The sequence below is a fragment of the Rhyacophila brunnea genome, unplaced genomic scaffold (genome assembly GCF_057557595.1).
Source record: "Rhyacophila brunnea isolate RB1 unplaced genomic scaffold, BYU_Rbru_1.0 scaffold_8, whole genome shotgun sequence".
In the NCBI taxonomy this organism is placed as follows: domain Eukaryota; kingdom Metazoa; phylum Arthropoda; class Insecta; order Trichoptera; family Rhyacophilidae; genus Rhyacophila; species Rhyacophila brunnea.
In genome coordinates this window covers 40,724,800-40,745,971 of record NW_028233350.1, presented here as the reverse complement: position 1 = coordinate 40,745,971, position 21,172 = coordinate 40,724,800, and the positions used below count along the sequence as shown (strand labels likewise).

Below are 21,172 nucleotides of genomic sequence, written 5' to 3'. Positions count from 1 at the left end.
CTGTTTCTACGTGTGCCATACATTAAAATTACTTGCGATATTATATCCATAGATAATATTTTGAACAAAACCCAACCTGCAGACCATAGATAATAGACTCTTATAGAAAATACATAGTGCCAACCACTAAAGACAAAAAACGTGATTTTGACATGATACTAAAAAGTTTAGACATCTAGAAAACGATAAAAACATTCAAAACGTCATGTAGGTGTCAATGCAGTGTAGTTCAAACGTCAGGTGACCTCACTGTTGTTTTGGTTATTTTGGCAGATTTTGCCAACTGACAATGTTAGTTTAAAGGTTCAAAATGTCCTACGGGATGTGAGCGTCTGATAACATTTTAAACACCAAGAAAAATGACATTATACACTTTTTCCCATAGCGGCAGCTTACTGTGACGTCATGTGATAGTCCGCGACATGCACCATAATATATTTCGCGCTTTATAATATTAAATATGACACTGTCACTTCCATAGTATATTTCAACAACCAATGGCAACACTATAATCATATTGCCAACAGAATAGGCAAAACCAAAAAACCTTCTATAGAGATAGAACCTAAATGTATGAAATTAAAGGGGGAAAAGGACCTGTGGTATATTGATTAAGTTAGCTACAAGTGACCTAGCATTGCAAATTCATTTGAAGAAAACTTCACACTATTATGATGACAATTCTTTATAACTTTAGATTCACCTAATTCGTTAATTACATACTTTATACTATGTGCAGATAAACCTAGAATAAGTACTTAAATTTATAGGATGATTAATTATTAAGTGTATAATTAAATTCGACTTCAATTTGACATTTCATGCATCTCACATGCTAATATTCCGTGTGGTAACAGATAGCATAATATTCTAACATATATTATTGATAATAATTCTAATTAATTCATCAGTATGGAATATTGTATGTTTTAATCCAATATGTGTCACCTTCTTTCTTACAATACTATTAAAGCACTAACATCTCTTGTAAAAAGTCAAGAAACCTGCAAAAAGCCTTTTAATATAACATAGTAAGTAGCGCATCTTTCTCATTAACTAAAAAAAGGGATCTAACATCTTGTTTCTCCCTTTACAGCTACCAGTACCCATTATCCTTACTACGGAAAAACCCCCGCATCCACCCTGTTGAAAAAAATAAAGAGCACCATTCCAACCTTGTCCATCCCCGGGAACGTTCACCAGTCCGATCTGGATCCGTGGTCCAACGACGATCCCTGGACCCCTGCTCCCTCTCCGCCCACTACTACCGTTTCTCCCTTGACAACCCTGGCGAGTCACACTTCGACGGCCGCGACCGCCGCGGCCGATTGGTTCTACAAGACCATTGCTCCGGTGGCTTTTACCACCACGACTAACCCGTCTACTGTTATCGCGTCCGATGACAATAACGTTTGGAACTATCCCATTAACAATAATATCTATGGAGCTAATAATGGACCACCACCTCTGTCAGGTTGGTGCCGGAGAAAATGGAATCGATTAGTGCTTCCTTCGTCGCATGCATCTAGTTTATTATTTTTATTTTCAGCGAGACATCTTTGAATTAAAATTATTAAAAATAACAACAAAAACCTAGTAATATTTCTGATTACACAAGTGAACAAATAAAAATTATATAAAAACTATATTCCACGCGGATGGAAAACATTTTGCAAACAATGGTGGGAAGTTTCATGAAATGTTGTTTTGATGAAAACTTGCAAATTTATATGATGTGGACTGTCCAAACTACATTTAATTTAATAACGATGTTCGCGGGTGTAGACGTAGGTTGAGTTTTAAACAAATCGACCGTGTTTAGGAAAAAGGGCGTAACCCTCACAGAACAAATTTTACAGGAGAGGCAAAAAACGTTTTTTGAGAGATTTTAGTTTAATATTTTTTGGAAAATAGGCACAGACATTGGGTGCATGATGATTGATGATTTAGAGTAATATATTTTCGATCTAATAATAAGTAAAGAAGTTATTACAGAAAAATCATTAAAATTGAGGATAAATGCTTTTTTCCATTAATTAAAAATTAATTAATCTCAATTAAAACCTGAATTAAGATAATAATTCGGTATTTACGCCTTACTTCATTTTTATAGAACGTGTCTTTAGTTGTATACATTGTTAATATTTAATTAAAGCACTTTTCGAAAAATCGAGGGTTACGCCCTTTTTCCTAAACACAGTCGAAATGATTGTGCATGTCCATTTGTTTTTCAAATTTTACAATGCTTCTGATAAATTAATGTTAGAAGTTGTATAAAATTAGTCTTGGAATCCTGGTGGTGGTTTCAACCGCGAACTGTTGATTTTATCGAAACGATTATTGTGTTAGAATACATTATAGTACTGGGTGAGACAAACTGGTCCAAGTAATTTTTCCCACCGAAGCCGTAACATGCCAAACACTTCCGGACACCGGCACAGGATTTTATGTGATTTTCAAGATGTCTTGTTGTTTTAAACATTTTTTTAAATACGTAGCTAACACCTAAAAAATCATTTTAATTCATTCATCACTCCTGTATCATTAAATTATTATTAATACTAACATTTACGTACAGTAGAACCTCGATTATACGGATTTCACGATGATCATCAGAAACGGGTTTCAATCAATAGTGAAATCTTCATTTTTTTTCTAAACTTTCTCATTTTAGTCCAGTTAATCGAGGTTTTCCTATATTTTTTATGTTTGCAACAATTTTTCTCTTCTTTTTTTGTGGTGTGCAATATTTTTTTGCTAAAGAATTAATTGGTGTAATATCAAAAATAATCTTTCTTTTTTGTTTAAATCTTCCGTAACCCTGATTAAGGGTCCAGGTGCCGTATAATAGTCGAAAATTAAGAATTTGGGGAGCTTTGGAAACCAAATCTGTAAACTATAAGAAAGATTACGATGCTCTGTCTTTTCTCATCATAGAAATCAGCATATTATTATATTCTTGGCAAATACAGAACCCAAAATTATGAGTGTATTGTAAAGTGTGTAAATGAAGGATAACCAGCTCTTTATAAATGCCACCTCTCAAATAGTAGAAATACTGCTGATGTTTCATTGTACCAGCTACAGTTTCTACTGCCATGAGCTCATTTAGCCGTTTCATGTGTGAGGGCTAAAGCCCTTGAAGAAATGCACGAAACCACCATCGACATCTTTTTTTCAAAGAAGCATTTAAAAAGTTATTACGTGGCAAAATAGTGTGATATGAAAATAAAATATTTTAAAATTTGTCGCACGGGTCGGTGTACAATTTTGCCGCAAACCCTATCCAAGTGTGCGGTGACGATAACGGGGAGCAAGAGGAATGATGCATTAGCATACAGACACAAATTTTGATTGGTACTCAGCTATGGATGATAAATACTGAACACATGTACCATTTCATAAGGAAACTATTCCATTTTTGAAGTTATACTTCTTTTGGGGCGTTAGTTAGAGAGCGAAATTGAGAGCTGCACGCGCACACCGTTACAAAAGTGCCCGACAATATGAAGTTAGCTGCGAACCAGTCAGCTGTATACAAACGCAAGAAAAAAAATAAAAACAACGAGAAATAATTACATAATTTAGTAATATAAGTTAAAGTGTATAGAAATAAACCAACTGCACTCCAATAAGCGGCCTTTTTTCTTGAGTGTATAATTTAACAAGATAATTAAGAGCTAGTTGAAGAATCTAGGTTATCACAAGTTTTGTTTTTGTTTTGTTACGCCAAAGAAGTATAGCTTCTAACGCGCGTACATAAGTACACACACCGATTTTTTTTAATTACCCACTCTAAATCCCAAAAAAGAAGATTAACAGAAATGGATAATACTTTTCCGTCTGCAAAAACAGTTTATTATAGTCGATGCGCCTTAAGAAGTCAGATAGCTAAGTCTGACATGCAGACCCTGTCTTTGACGAATGTAACATTGTGTATCTTTGACATATCGTCGCTGTAGGATTGGTTTCCCGAATTGACCAAATGGAGACGAAAAACAAATTTCATAATCCTATATTTAAATACATGGAGATACTTAAATTGTTATTTTTACAGCATATGAATGATGTATTCATTACCATTACAAAGTTTTTAAAGAAAGGCATGGTTCTCGTCCAATAAGATACAAAAAAACATTCTGCATTAAGAGGTCGATTTCTACAAAAACGGATATTCGGGAAACCAATCCTATAGCGACGATATGTAACATCAATAAATCAGTCAATCGTGTAGTTTCATTAACTATGAAGGAACACAGTTAAACATTAAAATGTATTTGATACTGTATTATGAATTTACCACAATGCGCTATACAATATTGCCCACTGCGTGAGAGAAATGTCAAAGCAGGACAGCATGTATATTCCAGCTATATGCCATCCAAATTCGGATCCAGTATAAGGGGAAATTAGGGCATCATGCCTATAGCTTTTTGCTTTAGATGCTTCTCAATCTCTCATTACCTACTACCATATATTATTATTGTAATGCTTTGATAAATCTATTGTAATTTGTAGTATGTACTTATTCATTTTTTTAAAGTAGAATCTTATGAATGATTTATTTTTTTTTATTTTTTATTTTTGATTTATAATTGATTTTTTTTTGAGCATTCATATCAGTTGAAAGCCCTCTAATACATTTTCTTACCACGTGGAAATTGAAATTAATTCTGAATGACTGATTTCTATAGACATTATTGTATTTATAAATTATTAAAACTGTCATTTACTAGTTAACTATTGAAATATTTCTTACATGTACTGGCCATCTATGTTTGCGAAATATATATTTTTTGACAAGCCATGTATGTTATAACCGATGAGACTATGCAAACGATTGTTGACTCAATTACACCGAAATTAACAGTACAACAATCGAAAGAGTGTACGCACATCCTAAGAAAAATCATACAAAATAGTTTGGAGCATATTATATCAACGTGTTCTTTAACCTTATTGAGAATGTTTGTTTTCTTTTAAAATTAGGGCTCGAAATGGAACGGAACACACCGGAACGCCGTTCCGGCTCGTGAAATTTGTAAAATTATCACTCCGTCTCGTGGAAAAAATATGTTGACCATCTGAGCTAGATAGGCCATAGAATAGAAAATCTGACACACTTATTTTTATAAAACACACAAACGATTTGATGACTATGTAAATATCTTCAGAAAATTTGTCGAGCGCTCCAGTTCGTAAACTTTTCCATTTCGAGCGCTGTTTAAAATGACAATGTTTTCTTTGGTGAGACATTATTTGAAAGGGCGTAAACAATATACCAAAAACATAAATCAACAAACTTAACTTAAAACAATCGTGCTGCGTAACCTTGGTCTTGGGCACTGCAGTCATGACATCTTTAAATATTACACACATACGCCTGGAATTCAAATAAATTGGATTTTTAATATTAATTCGTAATTTTAATTGAATTTTGAATATTACAGACGAAAATTATGGTAAATAAAAACATAATAATAATTACAAGATAATAAGAACTTTTTATATACAACGTTTTTAAATTTTCTGTTATAAACTTGACTTGCTAGCTTGAACAATCAAAAAAATTTGTACTTGATAGAAATAATACTGAAATGTCATTTTGATTTCCATAGTAACGCACGTATATATTAATAATTTAGTTGCTAGAACCATCTGCTTTGCTACTAACCAATAATGGTGTCGAAATAACTTTTCATACAAAACAGAATAAATAACTGAAAACGAATTCAATTCTACTTAAAGTATCAAAAAAATGCATTGGCATCGTGTTCTGATATATTCTAAAAGTTTCAAATGTCTAGCTAGTCGGGAAGCTAGTTAAAAATCAATTTCAAGATTTGTACCGGACAAATAAGAATACAAGCTAAGAAAAACGTAAAAAAAATGGAAAATAAATATAAGTAAATGAAACGGAACTACAGAAACTATACACGCATATAGTACGAAAACAAGTATTCCGGTCATGTTAAATTAGGGTTCCACTGTAGTTTCACTTCAGTCTCAAGTACTTGCAACGGACACAATTTTTTTCTATTAACATGTTATATTATAGTAATACTATGATTATATTTGTTCATTTCTACAGTTTTTACTATACTTATAAAGTTTTTTTTCTTATGGTTTATGTTTTTACGGATATTTTATTCGGAATAATTTAGGAGTGCATTGCATTTACAGCATCTATAAACCGCACGCCACTGGTACAGATATATTAATACTAATCATTTCATTTCATGAAAAAAAGATGACATAACATGTTTCACTAATTCGCAATATGATTATTAATTTTGTCAGCAGGGTTCCCTCAGAATGGCACCGAAATCGAATCGTTGGACAACCTGTACCCATCTGCCCTGATAGCCAGCAACAACACGTTCGGGATTCCCCAGAGCTGCGGGCGCGTCAACATCATGGGCACCATTGTGCAAGACTCCGCTCCCTATCTCTACCCCTTCATCATCGAATACTCTCTCATCGGTGCCGCTGTCATCTACATCATGTGGAAGCATATTGGACGTCATTCACGGTAATTATCTCATTATGGTATGCTTGTCACTTCGCAAACACGAATATCATCGTCGTTTTCCCTCGATGGATTGTTCGACAAAACATTTATGAACATAAAAATTACGATAGGTACCTACTTTACTATTTAAAAGTAGTTATTTTATTATTTATAGATGCTCTCACGAATAACAAAAGAACATTCGCTTTGGCAAATGACAAACTATAAAAAAATTATTGGAGTTTTATTATATTAAATTATTTGACTAGACTACAGATGGAAAGTTTGATTGTTGACAGATACATGACTGAAGAAGACCTAGAACACCGTCTGGAAGTGATGCTGTCGAGGCGTGCAGTGGCGATGGCTCACGCACAACACACTGGGCGAGTGGACTGTGTGGGGGCCTCCAAGGGTCTCTTCTTCGGTCTGCTGCTGCTGGTCGGCTCTCTCATCTGCTTGATTCTCTTCTTCGTGCTGATCCACCACCCCGATTTAGGCCTTCTCGCTATCTACCTGGCCGACGTCTCTCACTGCGTCCTTATGGGGCTCTCTATCTTGGCTATCATCATTGGCTTCATAAGGTATGCATAGGTTAATTGTGACATGGGTTAACGTGGATTAATAATGATTAACAGGGCAACGGTGCTTCTCGCAATTAAAAGTGAAGCCATTTTTGAAGTTACAACTTTTATTTAATTATTTTTTAATTGATGTACCAGTGATGGTACAAAATGTGAAAACTTCACATAGTACCTAACTTTAAATAGGTAGGTAATTTAATGGATACTTTATCAGTATTTTAGTTGCAAATGCATGCATCACGGATAAAGTGTTTCGAGTATAATGTCTGTTCATCATTATTAAAATGGCAACACGCTTTCTGTATTCAATTTATATTTTTTTCAAAATCCATCAACCGATAACAATTATTGCAAATATTAAAGTATTTATTACTCTTCGGTAAATTTGTGTAAATAATTGGTACTCAATACAATATTCCTTTGTCTCTTACAATTTCTGTTTACCAAATGTAGTTATTTGACAGCTGTCAGTTTTGTTTAAATTTTTTGTCATACCAACTTTGATTATTCTTTGCTTATATTGTTTTACCAATTTTTAATGAACAGTAGCGCTCGGTATCCCGGCGTTCACCAATCCGGCACGTCTAATAGTCCGGCATTTTGCAACTCAGCTCTCCTGCTCTATAATCCGGCAGGTTTCACATTAAACTGCCGAATTACAGAGCGGAGAGCCGTTCGCTCGGCTGTTTGGTGCCCGACCTCGACAGATTATTAATTATTTCCTATAGAAATCCAATAATCTGGCATTTCCGACAATCCAGCATAGGTGAAAAAATATGGGTGCCGGATTACCGAGCGCCTACTGTATTAATTTGGTGCGTAATTAAGTATAGTTTGTGTTGGTTGTGCGTTTGCTATTGGTGAGTGCGCATAATGCTTGCAGGTGGCGAAAGGCGGAACCCAAATTAGTTACTCAAATTGAAAAATGCAAAACTTAAATCAATTAAAATTTTAAGTCAAATTCCATTAAGTAGTTAACTTGATTCCTCTGTCGATAGGTTACATTTATAGTAAAATTATCATATCCCTAATATTAGACTGCCTGTCTCCATGTGTACCACAAATTAATCTTATTGAATTCAGTATTATTTATATAAATAGACACTATTTTGCTACGCTTTCCCACTGTAGGTAACCCTGGGTATCGCGGGAGATACGTTTTGGACACAGTCACATTCAACGGATTTGAAAGACAAAACAATTTTTTTTTATATATATAGACACTTTTTAAACTAAACAAAAGTGTCATATATAAAATAAAAGTATCTAATATAAACTGAAAAAATAATATTAATTTTGTTTCGTGTTGCAAAAAACTCTGCTTGGCCTGTCTATACGTCTTATTAAATAAAATTTGTCGAGAACTGTCAAATAATCGGATTGTACGAGTGAGATTCCTCTCATTATGATGATTCCTGTAGGGATTGCAATACCGAATGAAAATGTCAATATTGGTTTTTCGGTATTTCTTATTATTGAATATCGGTATTTCTTAAACATTAAAATAAACAGAAGTAGGTGCTTATCAATAAATATAGTGACGAAAATCTTTTTAAAATATTATTTTAGAGCAAAAACCTACATATCTACATTTATTATGTTGACATTTAAAAATATTTATTGATCATAATAATTGTAGAACTAGTGAGTTTTTATAAATAATTTGAATATATTGATAATTTTAACTAAAGCCCTCAAAGTTCATTAAGTGCGAGAAAATTAAGGCTGCAGGAAAAGCTTCTTAAATTCAACGCTTGTACAGTCATCAATAATTATAGATTAATTGAACATTTTTGTCACGGATGTTTTCTATTCCGAAATAATATTATGATAATTCATCGCGACACTTATATAAATATATTTGATGAAATTTGTTTTATTATTTTTTCACCTCTGTTGGATTCACTCAATATATTTGCATTTTAGCAGCACATAACTTATAGTTCATTTTCAAAAACAAGTGAACGAGTGTGCTTTCTTAATACCGAAAATTCCGGTATTTTGGATTTTTAAAACCGGTATTTCGGTATTGATAAATACTGGAATACCGGTTTTGAAATACCAGTATTGCAATCCCTAGATTCCTGGCATCGTCAAAATAAAATCCCGTTAATACGAACACGGTCAATTTGAAATTCGCAGTAAATCAAAATTTTTGCGAAAATTTATAAAATCTATTTATAGCGATTTTGAACAATTTTATTATACAAAATTGGAACAAGAAAAAAACTTTTTTTTTTCATGTTTTACTGTGTTTTTGCCATACATCTACATCTTGTATTTCGTAATTAGTAAGTTAATAAGTTTTTTCCATTTTGAATTAACAGGGTTTTACAGTATTAAAAATTAAAAATCGATCACGATAATAAATTCCCACTCGCCGAGGTTACGACACATGAGGGTTACCTGTATTAATAATAAATTATGTAATATGTAGTAAGTTTTGTAAATCTTTTAGTATACATAGTCTAATTTAATAAACCTGTCTTCTGTCTACGTTGAGATAATTACCATTCATCATTTTTCGTAGTTGACTGCTGAAACATTTTCATTTACGAAGCATTCTTACAAACTGACTAACTGAACAAGTTCATTAAAACTTACTATAGATAATATCCGCGTATGGCGTGAATACGTTAATAAGTCTAAAAACATCAATTCTCAGGGCAGTTATTTGTAAGGTTGGTGTTCTGTGGTAAATTAGGAATGTTTTTAAATTTTAGTTTGTTGGGAATTTAAAAACATTTTACTGAAATGTTAAATCATCCAAAAACATATAAGTAATCTGATTTACACAGCGCTCGAAATAGAAAATTTTACAAACCAGAGCACTTAATAGTTTTACGTATTTTAAGTATCAACATAGTTACCTATCTAATTTTATATGTATTTTATAAAAATAAGTGTATTAGATTTTTGTTATACCTATGGCCAATCTAGCTCAGACGGTGAAATTATTTTTTCCACGAGACGGAGCGATTATTTTGTAGATTTTATGAACCGGAGCGGCGCTCCAGTGTGCTCCTGTGTGCTCCGTTCCATTTCGAAAACTGGATTTACCACAGAATACCAACCTTAGAACCAAAGCTGCCCTGAGAATTGATATTTTTAGACTAATCAACATATTATTCACGCCATACACGAATATATTCAATGATGTCATGATAAAAATAATTCTGTAATATATTATGTTGCCTTCAAAACTATTTTACAAGACTACATAGTATGTATATCAGTTTGTAAATTAGATGAAAATCAATACAAAAAAATATGTTACATTTCTGTCTCATGACAACGTGTTATCAGGAGTATATTTAGTATACATATTTTCCATTAAACTCTTTACAAATTCATTTGTTTTATTTTTTTTATTTAGCATTTATGTTGCAATTATTTTATTCATTTTTTATTTTTGTCATTCACTCTTAACCCATTCCTTATAAATTCCTTCCTTGTAATTTTTTTATTTATCTGAATGATTTTCTCTCTCCGTTATTTCAATATTATTTCAATACATACTACATTCGACACAACATTGTGAAATCACTTCACTACCACAAACGGTGCAAAAATGTCAAATGTTGAATGGTGAATATACTGCCGTTTGTGCTCCAGAGCGTCGGAAATGTCCTGGACGTGTAGAGATCCTTCCCACTATCCCCCTTGCAGGGTCCAACAACTGAAGTTCCGCTCGGAGGAACAGTCAGACCTGAACGACATCCTTCTGCGAGTTTCTGCCTTCGGCCTCTTCGTCTATGCCGTGTTCAGCGTCATCGCTGGAAGTCTAGGAGCCTTCACCAAAGAACCCAACCTCCTCGTCATGATCACCGGAATTCTTAGCGTCGTGCAGGTAATGATTACTTCATCCACTTAAAATTACTTGAAACTCACCCTATCGCTGATTTTGTTGAGGAAATGAGGCTATTAATGTCAAAGCTGCCATTTTTAGTTTCTTTCATATTTTTCTTGATTCTGATTCGGTAACTACTTTCATTGTATATATATTCATAAAGTATCAACCCGAGCTCTGTTTGTTAGTTATATACAATTAAACTAGGGGTTTTACATTTTACAACTAAAAATATTCTATTTGCAATCTTAAATGTGCTTGGCAGTTATTTTCCATTATCTAAAAATGGAGGTTTTTTTTTTAATATAAATAACCATGCCCTTGCTTTTTCGTACAAGGTGGTTGGGAGGATTAGTTGCATTGATGTGTGGCTAATTATGTTCCTCCATTTAATATCTTCAATTTTGTTTATGGCCAGAATTAAATATTTTATGTAGTGTTCTTGTGTTGTTCTATTGCTTAGTACTTCGTGAGGCTTTTGTAGGTCAATTTCATGATTATGCTGTCTACACAGAGTCCTAAGAATCCATCGCTTCCTTTCTAATACAGGGCAGTCGTTGATGATATGCCACACAGTTTGAGATGTGTTGCCGTCACATGGACAACAGTCATAATTCCTCAATTTAAATCTTTTTAGATAGGCTGACACCGCTCCGTGGCCTGTTAGTACTTAGTAGTTAAGCTGATAAATTCGCTAAACAAGCCACAACAGATAAAAGACCTTCAACCTACATACATTTCCTTCTAAGTTATGCAAAATAAAAACTAAACGAAGACACAATAGAGCTATGGAACCACAGATACACAACATCCGCCACAGGATCAATAACGCAGAAATTTATTCCAAACATAAACTCTGCCGTCACTCTTACCAGGAACATAAAAATATCACACGGAATATGGAGGTTACCGACTTTGAAATTAACAGCCTCAAATCACATCTACTTAGCTCAACAGGAAAATTTGCAAATGACATCCAGAACATTATTTTATGAGTTAAGAATTAATAAATAACATCTCTATCAAGAACAACTCCTTGAAGATGAAATCGACTGATGATGGTAATATTATCTTTGCTGGGATAATTACAGAAATATACAAAAAGTATTAATTAATGAAAAACGTGTGATACAGGTAAATTTTTTGTCACACATTATTTAAACACAATAAAAATTCAAAGTTACACAGAAATTAGACCAAACATTTTGCTTTTTACATGATTGAAAGTGTAATAAGTAAATAGTGTAAGAAATAAATGAATCTGTGAATTAATATGGAGTAAATTTTGTCTCCAGGTCGTGCTCCAATTGCTGTTTATCGCTGATGTGTCCCGCCGCAGGGTGCACCTTCCAGAACAGGACCGCAGCAAGCCGGCACGCCAAGTTGTCACCTTCCTGCTCATCTGCAATGTCACCATGTGGCTCATCTACACCTTCGAGACCCAGAAAGTCGTCGCCAACCCTGTAATTACCCAGCCATTCATTGATAACTCATTTATCACTGAAATCCTTACATTCACTTCAAACAAGATGCAGAGAAAACTGACACTAAAAGAATAAAAACATTAATCAAAGTGAAAATACATAATTTTTTGAAAAACACTTTCTGAGAGAGTATATTATAACCAATTGAAAAAATCTTTTTTTGAAAAAAGTAAGCCACCCCGACGGGGAATCAAACCCTGTATATAACTTTTATATAACTGTATTATTACCCTGTATATAACCTTAAGCCGCTCGTGACTGAAATAGTTGTTCTAATATTATGTCTCCATCGGCAGGTTCAACTGGACTTCTACGGATTCTTGGCATGGGCCATCGTCCAACGCGTCACTCTGCCGCTGTGTATCTTCCACCGCTTCCACTCGGCCGTCACCCTCGCCGAAATCTGGAAGACCAGCTACAAAGCGCGTCTGGAATGAATCATTCCCGCGCAAATGGCGTATGCCATTAACCGTCAGTATTTACATCAAAGTCTCTCTTTGAACTCCTCAAACCGATAAGCGAGTAAAAATGGAGAATCACATCAAGCGAGGCGCAGTCCTCGCAGAGTTCGGGAAAGTGCCAACCGTTTACTGATTGAATGTATTATTATACTTTGCAATACTCTCTACCGGGTGACCGAAAGAGACTGTCCGCCGAAAAGCAGTAGGGCTTGTTTTATTACGATGTGAAATTCTTGTTTGTTTGAAATCGAAATTCGGTGTTGTCGTGTTGAATTTGCCCAATTGATAAAATTATATTATTGTCATCTCAATATTTTGTCTAATTTCCTGCTCAATTTTGATGTAGAACCGTTATAGTTTTGGGTGTCAATTTGCCTGATGATTTTTGTAAAGCTGACGCCGGCTTTTCCTACTGTATCCAAAAAAAAACGTAGAAGTTAGATATTACTATACTGATGGGTAGTAAATAATAAAAAAAAGCACAAATTGTACCGTATCCGATAAGCCGAGGCGAAACATTGTAGGCCTATCTGGAACGGGAATAGTCGTTAAATGTGTTCTTGTATTTTTTTTATTTTACAAATCAGACAGTTTACTGATGATTCATGAATTGAAACGCCGCCGGAACTGCGGGTCATATTAATCGGTTTTATTTTCTCGTTGCGTTAACATTTCAAAGTTTAATATTTCACATAAAACAAAATATTTATATGATATTATAATATATATAATCAAATATTCTTAAAGTATTGACAATTTATGTACATTTAAGTGTATGTAGGGAAAGTTAACATATTTATTATATTCCTGTAAAAGTAATAAATTACATATTATTATCAAAACAATAGATTACAAACATTTCATATGTGAAAGAACTTACTATGTGATGTGTAGAACTTGCGTGTCTATCAAAATGTCCATTTTAGGTGTCAAAGGCATAATGTACTATGTATATCCACAATTTAACTTGTTCGTGTATAGATTAGTTGACGGTGTCGCAAGTGAATTAAATTAAAGTTATTATACTCAGTATCCGTAAAATATTTCACCAATCGCGTGACTAGGAATATAAAAATCAAATTTTGTATACATTTATACTGTAAATTTTCTACACTCGAACCGGTCAGTACCAGCTAAAATTATTTCTTTCATACTTCTATACTTTTATATTAAATTCGTAACAAAAAGATCATACCTCTTAAGTATCGGAACAAGTAGCAAGTAGCTTCGGTCGCTCGCAAACCAGTCGACCTCTTCATTCGGCTTCGATCAAACACATTTTGGCTGTCGTTACACATAATGATATTCAGGTAATTAAATATGACTTTAAACTATTAAGTCGTAAATTTTATATGGGTATACTTAAACAAATCTTTATACGCAACTTTTATACAAAAAATAAATCATGGTAGAATTCTGCATTACTTATTTGATTATAATTAATAATATAAACAGTTTTAAGTAATTTATTATTGTCACTATGAAACGAATAAACCAACCGAATCATTGTAACGATTTCCTAAAGAAATCTGATATATTTGTTACTGGTTTGTTGAAATTTTTGTCAATTTATTTCACACTTTCTCATGTTTTGTATTTCACTAAAAAAGTACAGCTTCTCATCTTTTGTATTTCACTAAAAATTACGCCTTTGAAGTGTCATTTTTAGAGTAATATTTTGTAAATACATTATAATATAGTGTGAAAGATTGAATTTATTGATTTTGACACTTTGTAAAACTTCATTTCCTCGAGGTGCCATAGTTTTTTTGTATGTAATCTTATTTCTTTGAGTTCATAATGCGATAATTTCTTTTGTAACTTTGAAGTACTTAATATTATTACTAACAAAAGACTAAACCAATTTTGAGACTAATACCAGTTCTTCGATGAACCGATTTATAAATAATACAGATTTTTTTCCGTAAGGTACAAACGATAATTAAAATTTTATTAACGCTTTTGAAAGATATACATAATAATATATGCCATCGTTTTTAATAGTAAGTACCTACCTAACCTACCTACCCTAGGGTTATAAAAGTAATAAATATACATTTCGATCAATAACAAATTGACTGTATACATAATGTTATGGAGTTACATTTAATTTGCTTGATACCAAAATAGAAAATAAATGTATTTTAAAAACTTAAGTCGAGCAAAATAAATAATTATATATTCATTTATATTATAGAATGTCTATAAGTATAAAAAGATATTGTGTAATTTTATTCAAACCGTTTTAAGTGTTTTATATTTTAAATTTAAAAATTAAGATGTTTATCGAAATAGGATATGAAATGAAAATTTCAAAATATAAAAAAAGTTTAAATTATAGAAATCGTGTAAATACGTTGTCCTTTTATTTGTATTGTTTTAATTTAATCGTCAGATAAATATATATAAATATAATGATTTGATTTTTGTCTTTATTGTATTTTGCTTTTATGGTGCATTTTTTTTAATATAATAATCCGTACACAATTTTCATATTAAAATTAATATAGATTAATGAAAATAGAATTCAAGTATAAACATCTTAGTAGAGAAAGTAATCCTTATAATATAAAATGCTTCGATTGAATCAGTCTCTTCTCACTGTTTTATAAAATATAATATCATAAAATTTTGTCGGGTGGCAACATTAAAATTTTAATATTGAGTGACATATTATTATAAATAAAATAAATGCCTCATTGTTTTTCTACCCGGGCCGTGTCGTATTAAATTACTGTTGTCCACACAATACAAATGGAAATTTACCAATCTGCAGTAGTCGCAGAAAGGTAAAAAAAAATTAAATGAAAAGAATTAACAATAATATTATCATTAAAATATCTCCATTTTGTATTTTGAAAAAGAACCAAATAGAACACACCTTTATAGACTTGCATATTTTACCTCGACAGACTTAAAAATCAATCGGTTTTAACACTTATCACTGCCAATAAACTTAATGTTAAAAGCTCTAATACGTTTTTTAAAAAAATCTCTGTGTGTTCGTAAGTTGTAAGTAATATACGATTCCTTCGCCACATATTCATTCCGACTCTTCTGACAGTCATTGCTAGATTTATTTTTATTTTTTTCTTACAATGCATTTTCATCAAAAAAATCATGAATAATTAATGGAAATTGTGCAAATATTCATTGTACTTCTGAAACAATTTAAAAATGTATGTCTATTCTAAATAAATACAATTGCTATAACAAAAATTGTGTTTCATTATTTACCTGATTAACACACAATATTTATAAAAAAAAATATTAAGATCTATGTGCGCCATTAACGTATTATCAACAATAATATTTGCGTTATTGTGTATGAGAAAATATGGACGAATATGACACAGACTAGATACAAGTGTTGGTGAAACAACTTTGACATTATATAGTCCAGTGTTCCCAAAAAGCCCAAGAACTAAAAATCTATTATTTATATAGTATTTGAAGAGTACACAGCAAAAACGGGCTCATCGACAAAATGATAATTATTGTGCAGGAGAGCAAAAAGAAGAATGAAATCGTTATCGCTTGGATAATGGGTTTAATATTAAGTAAAAGGATTTATATAAATTGATTTCTCATTTATTTTGATATATTATCATAATAAAAATGAAAAAAAGTAATAAAAACATAATATCCGACGTTTTTGTGCATTTCATACACAATAAGCTGATTTTTGCCTTGACTAACCTTTCTTCTCCCTTCATTTATGAAGCGATGAAATCGATTTTGGTAGTTTTAATGATACCATTCTTGACCACTTCATAGTACATAGTACACGACATAGAATTACTGATTTTAGCATGATTGAGCTTATAATGTCACGGGTCCCAGGTTCGAATCCTGGGTTTAGTAATTACAGAATATTATATTGTTTTTCAATTTGTATTTGAAGTCAGAGTATGGACCTAATAGGTTGAGCAAGTGGTCAACATCCATTTCTCATAAAAACAGAAATCTGTTAATAGAAACCTCCACTCTGTGGAGGCTCATATCGACTGCTCCATGTAAGACGGAAGTAACTCCCTTTTTTGGGTTTTTGAGTTAGGTCCACTTTCATATGCAGAAAATTTTTCTCTATATAGATGGTCTTTAAATTCAATTTAAAAATAGTCGTATGTCAAATACTAATATTTTTTCCATGTATTACAGAAGTAAGTTGAATTACTGCCGTTTTCATGGGATATTATTTTTATGTACCGGCCGTAAGTCAGACATACGTCTGTCTTCACCGGAAGTATTATGTGTATGGCGCAAAACTTGTTGATTGACATTTCTTGAAGTGCGTACGTATCACGGCGATAATCAAGTGAATATAATATTATACTATACGATGTAACATCAAAATGATATCTAACAGAACAAAAATAATAATGGAAATGGTAAGCGGAGGATCTTTGCCCATAGTGGATACTAGTAAGTAGATTAGTAAATCGAACAATCACATTACAAAAAAATATAAGACGTTTTAATTTTGAAAGGCAAGATACACCGTCGCCTATGATGCACCTTGATGAGAAGACAGGGATATTCTATGATGTTTCGGATACTACTAATTTAGAAGAATTAGTACCAAACTCGGTATGAAAATACATACTTTTATAATTTGAAATATCCGATGAGATTGATGTACAAATACCTGATAGGTAATATAATAATTATATATTACGTTTTACAGAGACCGGAAAATTCGCTTGATATCGAAAATGAAATGCATCCAGTAATACAATCATCTGGTATTCACAAAAGACAGGTGACACCTTGAGGAAAGATTGTTAGAAAACGCATGAGAAATCCTGACTGTGGGCTGTCAATAAATCTAAAAAGAATCATAAGCGAGGTTTAGAATATAAAACTAGAAAAGGTGAAGTTATGGTTGCCAAGTACATGGGAGCAGGTTGTAGGTTGAACTGTCATAAAATTAAATGCATGACAAATGTATGCGATGAAGCACGAAAAAAAATATTTGAAGCTTTGTGGAAATTACCAGATTATGAAAAACAGTGGAATTTTATCACCCGGTACGTAAAATTTGTTCCGAAGAAGCTAATAAGAGCTTCCGATGCCAATAATTTTAGGCGAACCGTCTCGCGACAATATTTCCTAAAAAATGTGAATGATGATTGTAGTATTTCTGACATGCGTGTTTGTCAAAAGATGTTTATAAAGACATTGGGAATCTCTGACAAAATGGTATCTTCTGCGTATAAAAAACTTGATGAAGGAGGTGTAATGGTAGCAGATATGCGAGGAAAACATGTAAAAAGGGTAAATAAAATTTCTTCAGCGATTATTGTAACGGTTCGAGACGACATACTAAGTTTTCCAGTAGTCGAGTCTCATTATACCCGAAAATCGTCTAAAAAACTATACTTGGATAGCGACCTTTCCATTGCTAAAATGCATAGGCTCTATATAGAATAGCTGAAAGAAGACAACACCAAAACACCTGCCACTGCGTCAGTACTCAGATGTTTTTAATAGTGAGTTCAACAATGCGTTCCAGAAACCGAAGAAGGACCAGTGTGAGATATGCGAAAAATAGGTATAATGTCGCAGCAGAAAATGAAAAATTAATTTAAAAAAATGAGTATGAAACCCATTTAACCAATACAAGTGAAGTAACAGCATTAAAAGATGGTGACAAAGAGAAATGCCTAACCGACCAACATCTTTGTGCGGCTGTATTCGACCTGCAGACAGTTTTGCAGACCCTGCAGTCAGATGTTAATAGTTTTTACTATAAGAGAAAATATACAACTTTACTGTGTATGATATTGGGAAGAAGCAGGGCCATTGTTTTATTTGGCATCAGCAGTGACGTCCCGTGGGGGTAGGCAGATTGAACGTCGCTTGGGGGCGGCAGTTACTCGAAGGGCGGCAAATCGAGGAGAATTATTTGGTATATATAGAACTACCTAAACTTAGTAATAACGAAAAAATCTTTCCATTAAAAAAATCAGCTTACTGGTTGGAAACAAAGTGTATTAATTAACATAAAAGATTTAAGAGGACTGTAATTTTTTTGTCGGCGTTGTGATGTCTAGTTTACTTCCGTTGCCCTTCGACGTCCTTGGTGATCAGAAACGACGCATGCAGATTTGCGAATACTAAATAATTACAGTCTGACTTATTAACCAGACGTGTTGGCCGTCAAAACTACAGATGCAGGGGATGCATTTATATGTTTTGTTAGTAATGTATCCATGTTAGATATTGGAGTCATGAAAAGATGATAAAAAATACTGTATAAAAAATGGGGCGGCATTTTGGCGCTGTCTAGGGGCGGCATTTTGTCTAGGGACGTCACTGGGCATCAGTCAGAGGCAAAAAGGGAAGCAAATGAAATTGCAACATGCCTCTCAAAATGTATACGTGCCGCACATGAAACAGGCATAAAAACTATTATTTTATATTCTGATAACTGCGGGTGGCAAAATCGGAACCGCATTGTATGCGCTATGTTAGAATATGCAACAAACACTCTAAAGATTGACATTACCCATAGCTTTTTAGAGAAAGGACATACATAAAATGAGGGGGACTCAATGCATGCAACAATAGACAATGCAAGAAAACTTTTCTATGTCCCTGAACAATGAATGGGTCATGTTAACTCGCTGTGCGAAAGTGAAAGGTCACCCATACAAAATAAACGAAATGTCTTATGAAGACTGGACTTTAAGCCATTAGTTACAGCAAGAAATTGGAAAACGGCTAATGATATTTCCACAGTGAAATGGAATAAAGTCCGCGAGGTGTCTCGTGCAATATAAAAAACCTTCCGAAGTGTGTATTAAATACACATACACGCAGGATCTATTGACCATCTTACTTTAAAGACGAACAAGACTGAAAGATTTGTCATCGTTATGCGAAAACACTCTCATTCCGAAAGCTTATCATAATTTTTATCGGTCACTTACTTCAAACGATAATTTTCTTGAACATTCTCATAACTAGGGCCCGGATTTGTATGCAACAAAAAACATGGTTATATGCATGCACGTATGCACTTAAAATCAATAAAATATGCACTAAAACCGAAGAAATATGCAGTTAAAAGTAAAAGGGAAAAAATTGTAAATACTCGCTTTACCCAATATTACTGACAAAAAAATCGAATAACTAGTTAATAATTTTTCAACATAATACGATATCAGAATAAAAAACACAAACTAAGAATATAAATTTAATCAATTACAATTTTCAAAAGTACCTACAAATAATTGAATAATAAATGCAATATAAACCAAACATAACTTAAAAAACAAAAACAACACACTTAACTAAACTAAATACTATTTTCTGTTTTTTGCCCGAAAAAAAATTACATTATTTTTTTCAATATTATGCTCTGGCATTAATTTTTTCCGCATAGGTATCTGTCAGTATTTTGTTTATATGCGGAAAACTACCTCTCAACTTCCACTTGGGCAAACTTTAAATAATAGTGCCCGAGTTGACTTCACTTTTTCCACTGATAAATCCACAGCTCGGAGATGGCATTAAAAATGCAAGTGCATCTAAACTATCTTCCTTCCTAACTTAGTTATATTTCGATAAAATATTAAAAAAAAAAACTAAAATTATACATTCAAAAGCTCTAAAATATGCATTTATTTATGAAATATGCACTAATGTCTCAAATATGCTCTAACGTCTCAAATATGCATTTATATGCACAATAAAATTTTATTTTTGGATTCTGTGTCTTTCAAAACAGATTTCTGTGCAACTCTCATAGCTATGCATACACCCTAACAAAACATGCACTAGCATATAAATCCGGGCCCTACTCATAACGTAAGAGATGACGCATTATCGGATGAGTTAGAAAATGATTAAACAATATTTTTTATTAATTTCACTATCATTTCTATGGTATTGATACACCCCTGTTACAGGCGGGCTTCTCCCGGTGTAAAATAATCATTTAGTAGCTATAAGTCGAAACGTAACCCTGACCTCTAGAAACGGCTTCATAAAACATCTAATCTGATTCCTTGCTCAACCATGTAAGTATTTTTTAATCATAAGTAAAGGCCTTCGTCCGGTGTGTGAAAATCGCATATTGGGCGGAGGTGTAATTAAGATAAATTTAATTTAATTTAAAAGGTATAAATGATGATGGATGAAAGCGATAATTTTGAGACTAAATATAAGTATTCAAATATAATAAATTTTGCCGCGCATTGTGCGTGAAATCCTCGCGCGCCGGCGCCAGGGTCAGGCTCGTGATTCGCCGAATCAAAGATCATGCGATCAGATTT

The 21,172-nt window shown here is 32.9% G+C and overlaps 1 protein-coding gene and 1 long non-coding RNA gene across 14 annotated transcripts in view; one reads left to right on the top strand and one right to left on the bottom strand.

Moving 5' to 3' along the window:
• The window catches only part of OtopLa (proton channel otopetrin-like a), a 195,868-nt gene extending 183,002 nt beyond the window's left edge, over positions 1–12,866 (top strand). For 5 of the 13 annotated variants that reach the window (XM_085959276.1, XM_085959277.1, XM_085959278.1 and 2 more), the window contains 6 exons: positions 1,097–1,474; positions 6,304–6,532; positions 6,811–7,095; positions 10,711–10,945; positions 12,241–12,408; positions 12,726–12,866. In XM_085959276.1, the coding sequence (XP_085815402.1) occupies positions 1,097–1,474; positions 6,304–6,532; positions 6,811–7,095; positions 10,711–10,945; positions 12,241–12,408; positions 12,726–12,866 (1,436 nt within the window). Of the gene's footprint in view, positions 1–1,096; positions 1,475–6,300; positions 6,533–6,810; positions 7,096–10,710; positions 10,946–12,240; positions 12,409–12,725 lie in introns of all 13 variants that reach the window. The other 8 variants (XM_085959286.1, XM_085959285.1, XM_085959282.1 and 5 more) reach the window with 5 other exon arrangements.
• Positions 12,055–21,172, bottom strand: part of LOC147064232 (uncharacterized) — a 391,070-nt gene continuing 381,952 nt past the window's right edge. The window contains exons 2-4 of the long non-coding RNA XR_015072023.1: positions 14,086–14,174; positions 12,660–13,302; positions 12,055–12,406 (exon numbers count right to left, since the gene is read on the bottom strand). This is a non-coding gene — a long non-coding RNA (uncharacterized LOC147064232). The remainder of the gene's footprint in view (positions 12,407–12,659; positions 13,303–14,085; positions 14,175–21,172) is intronic.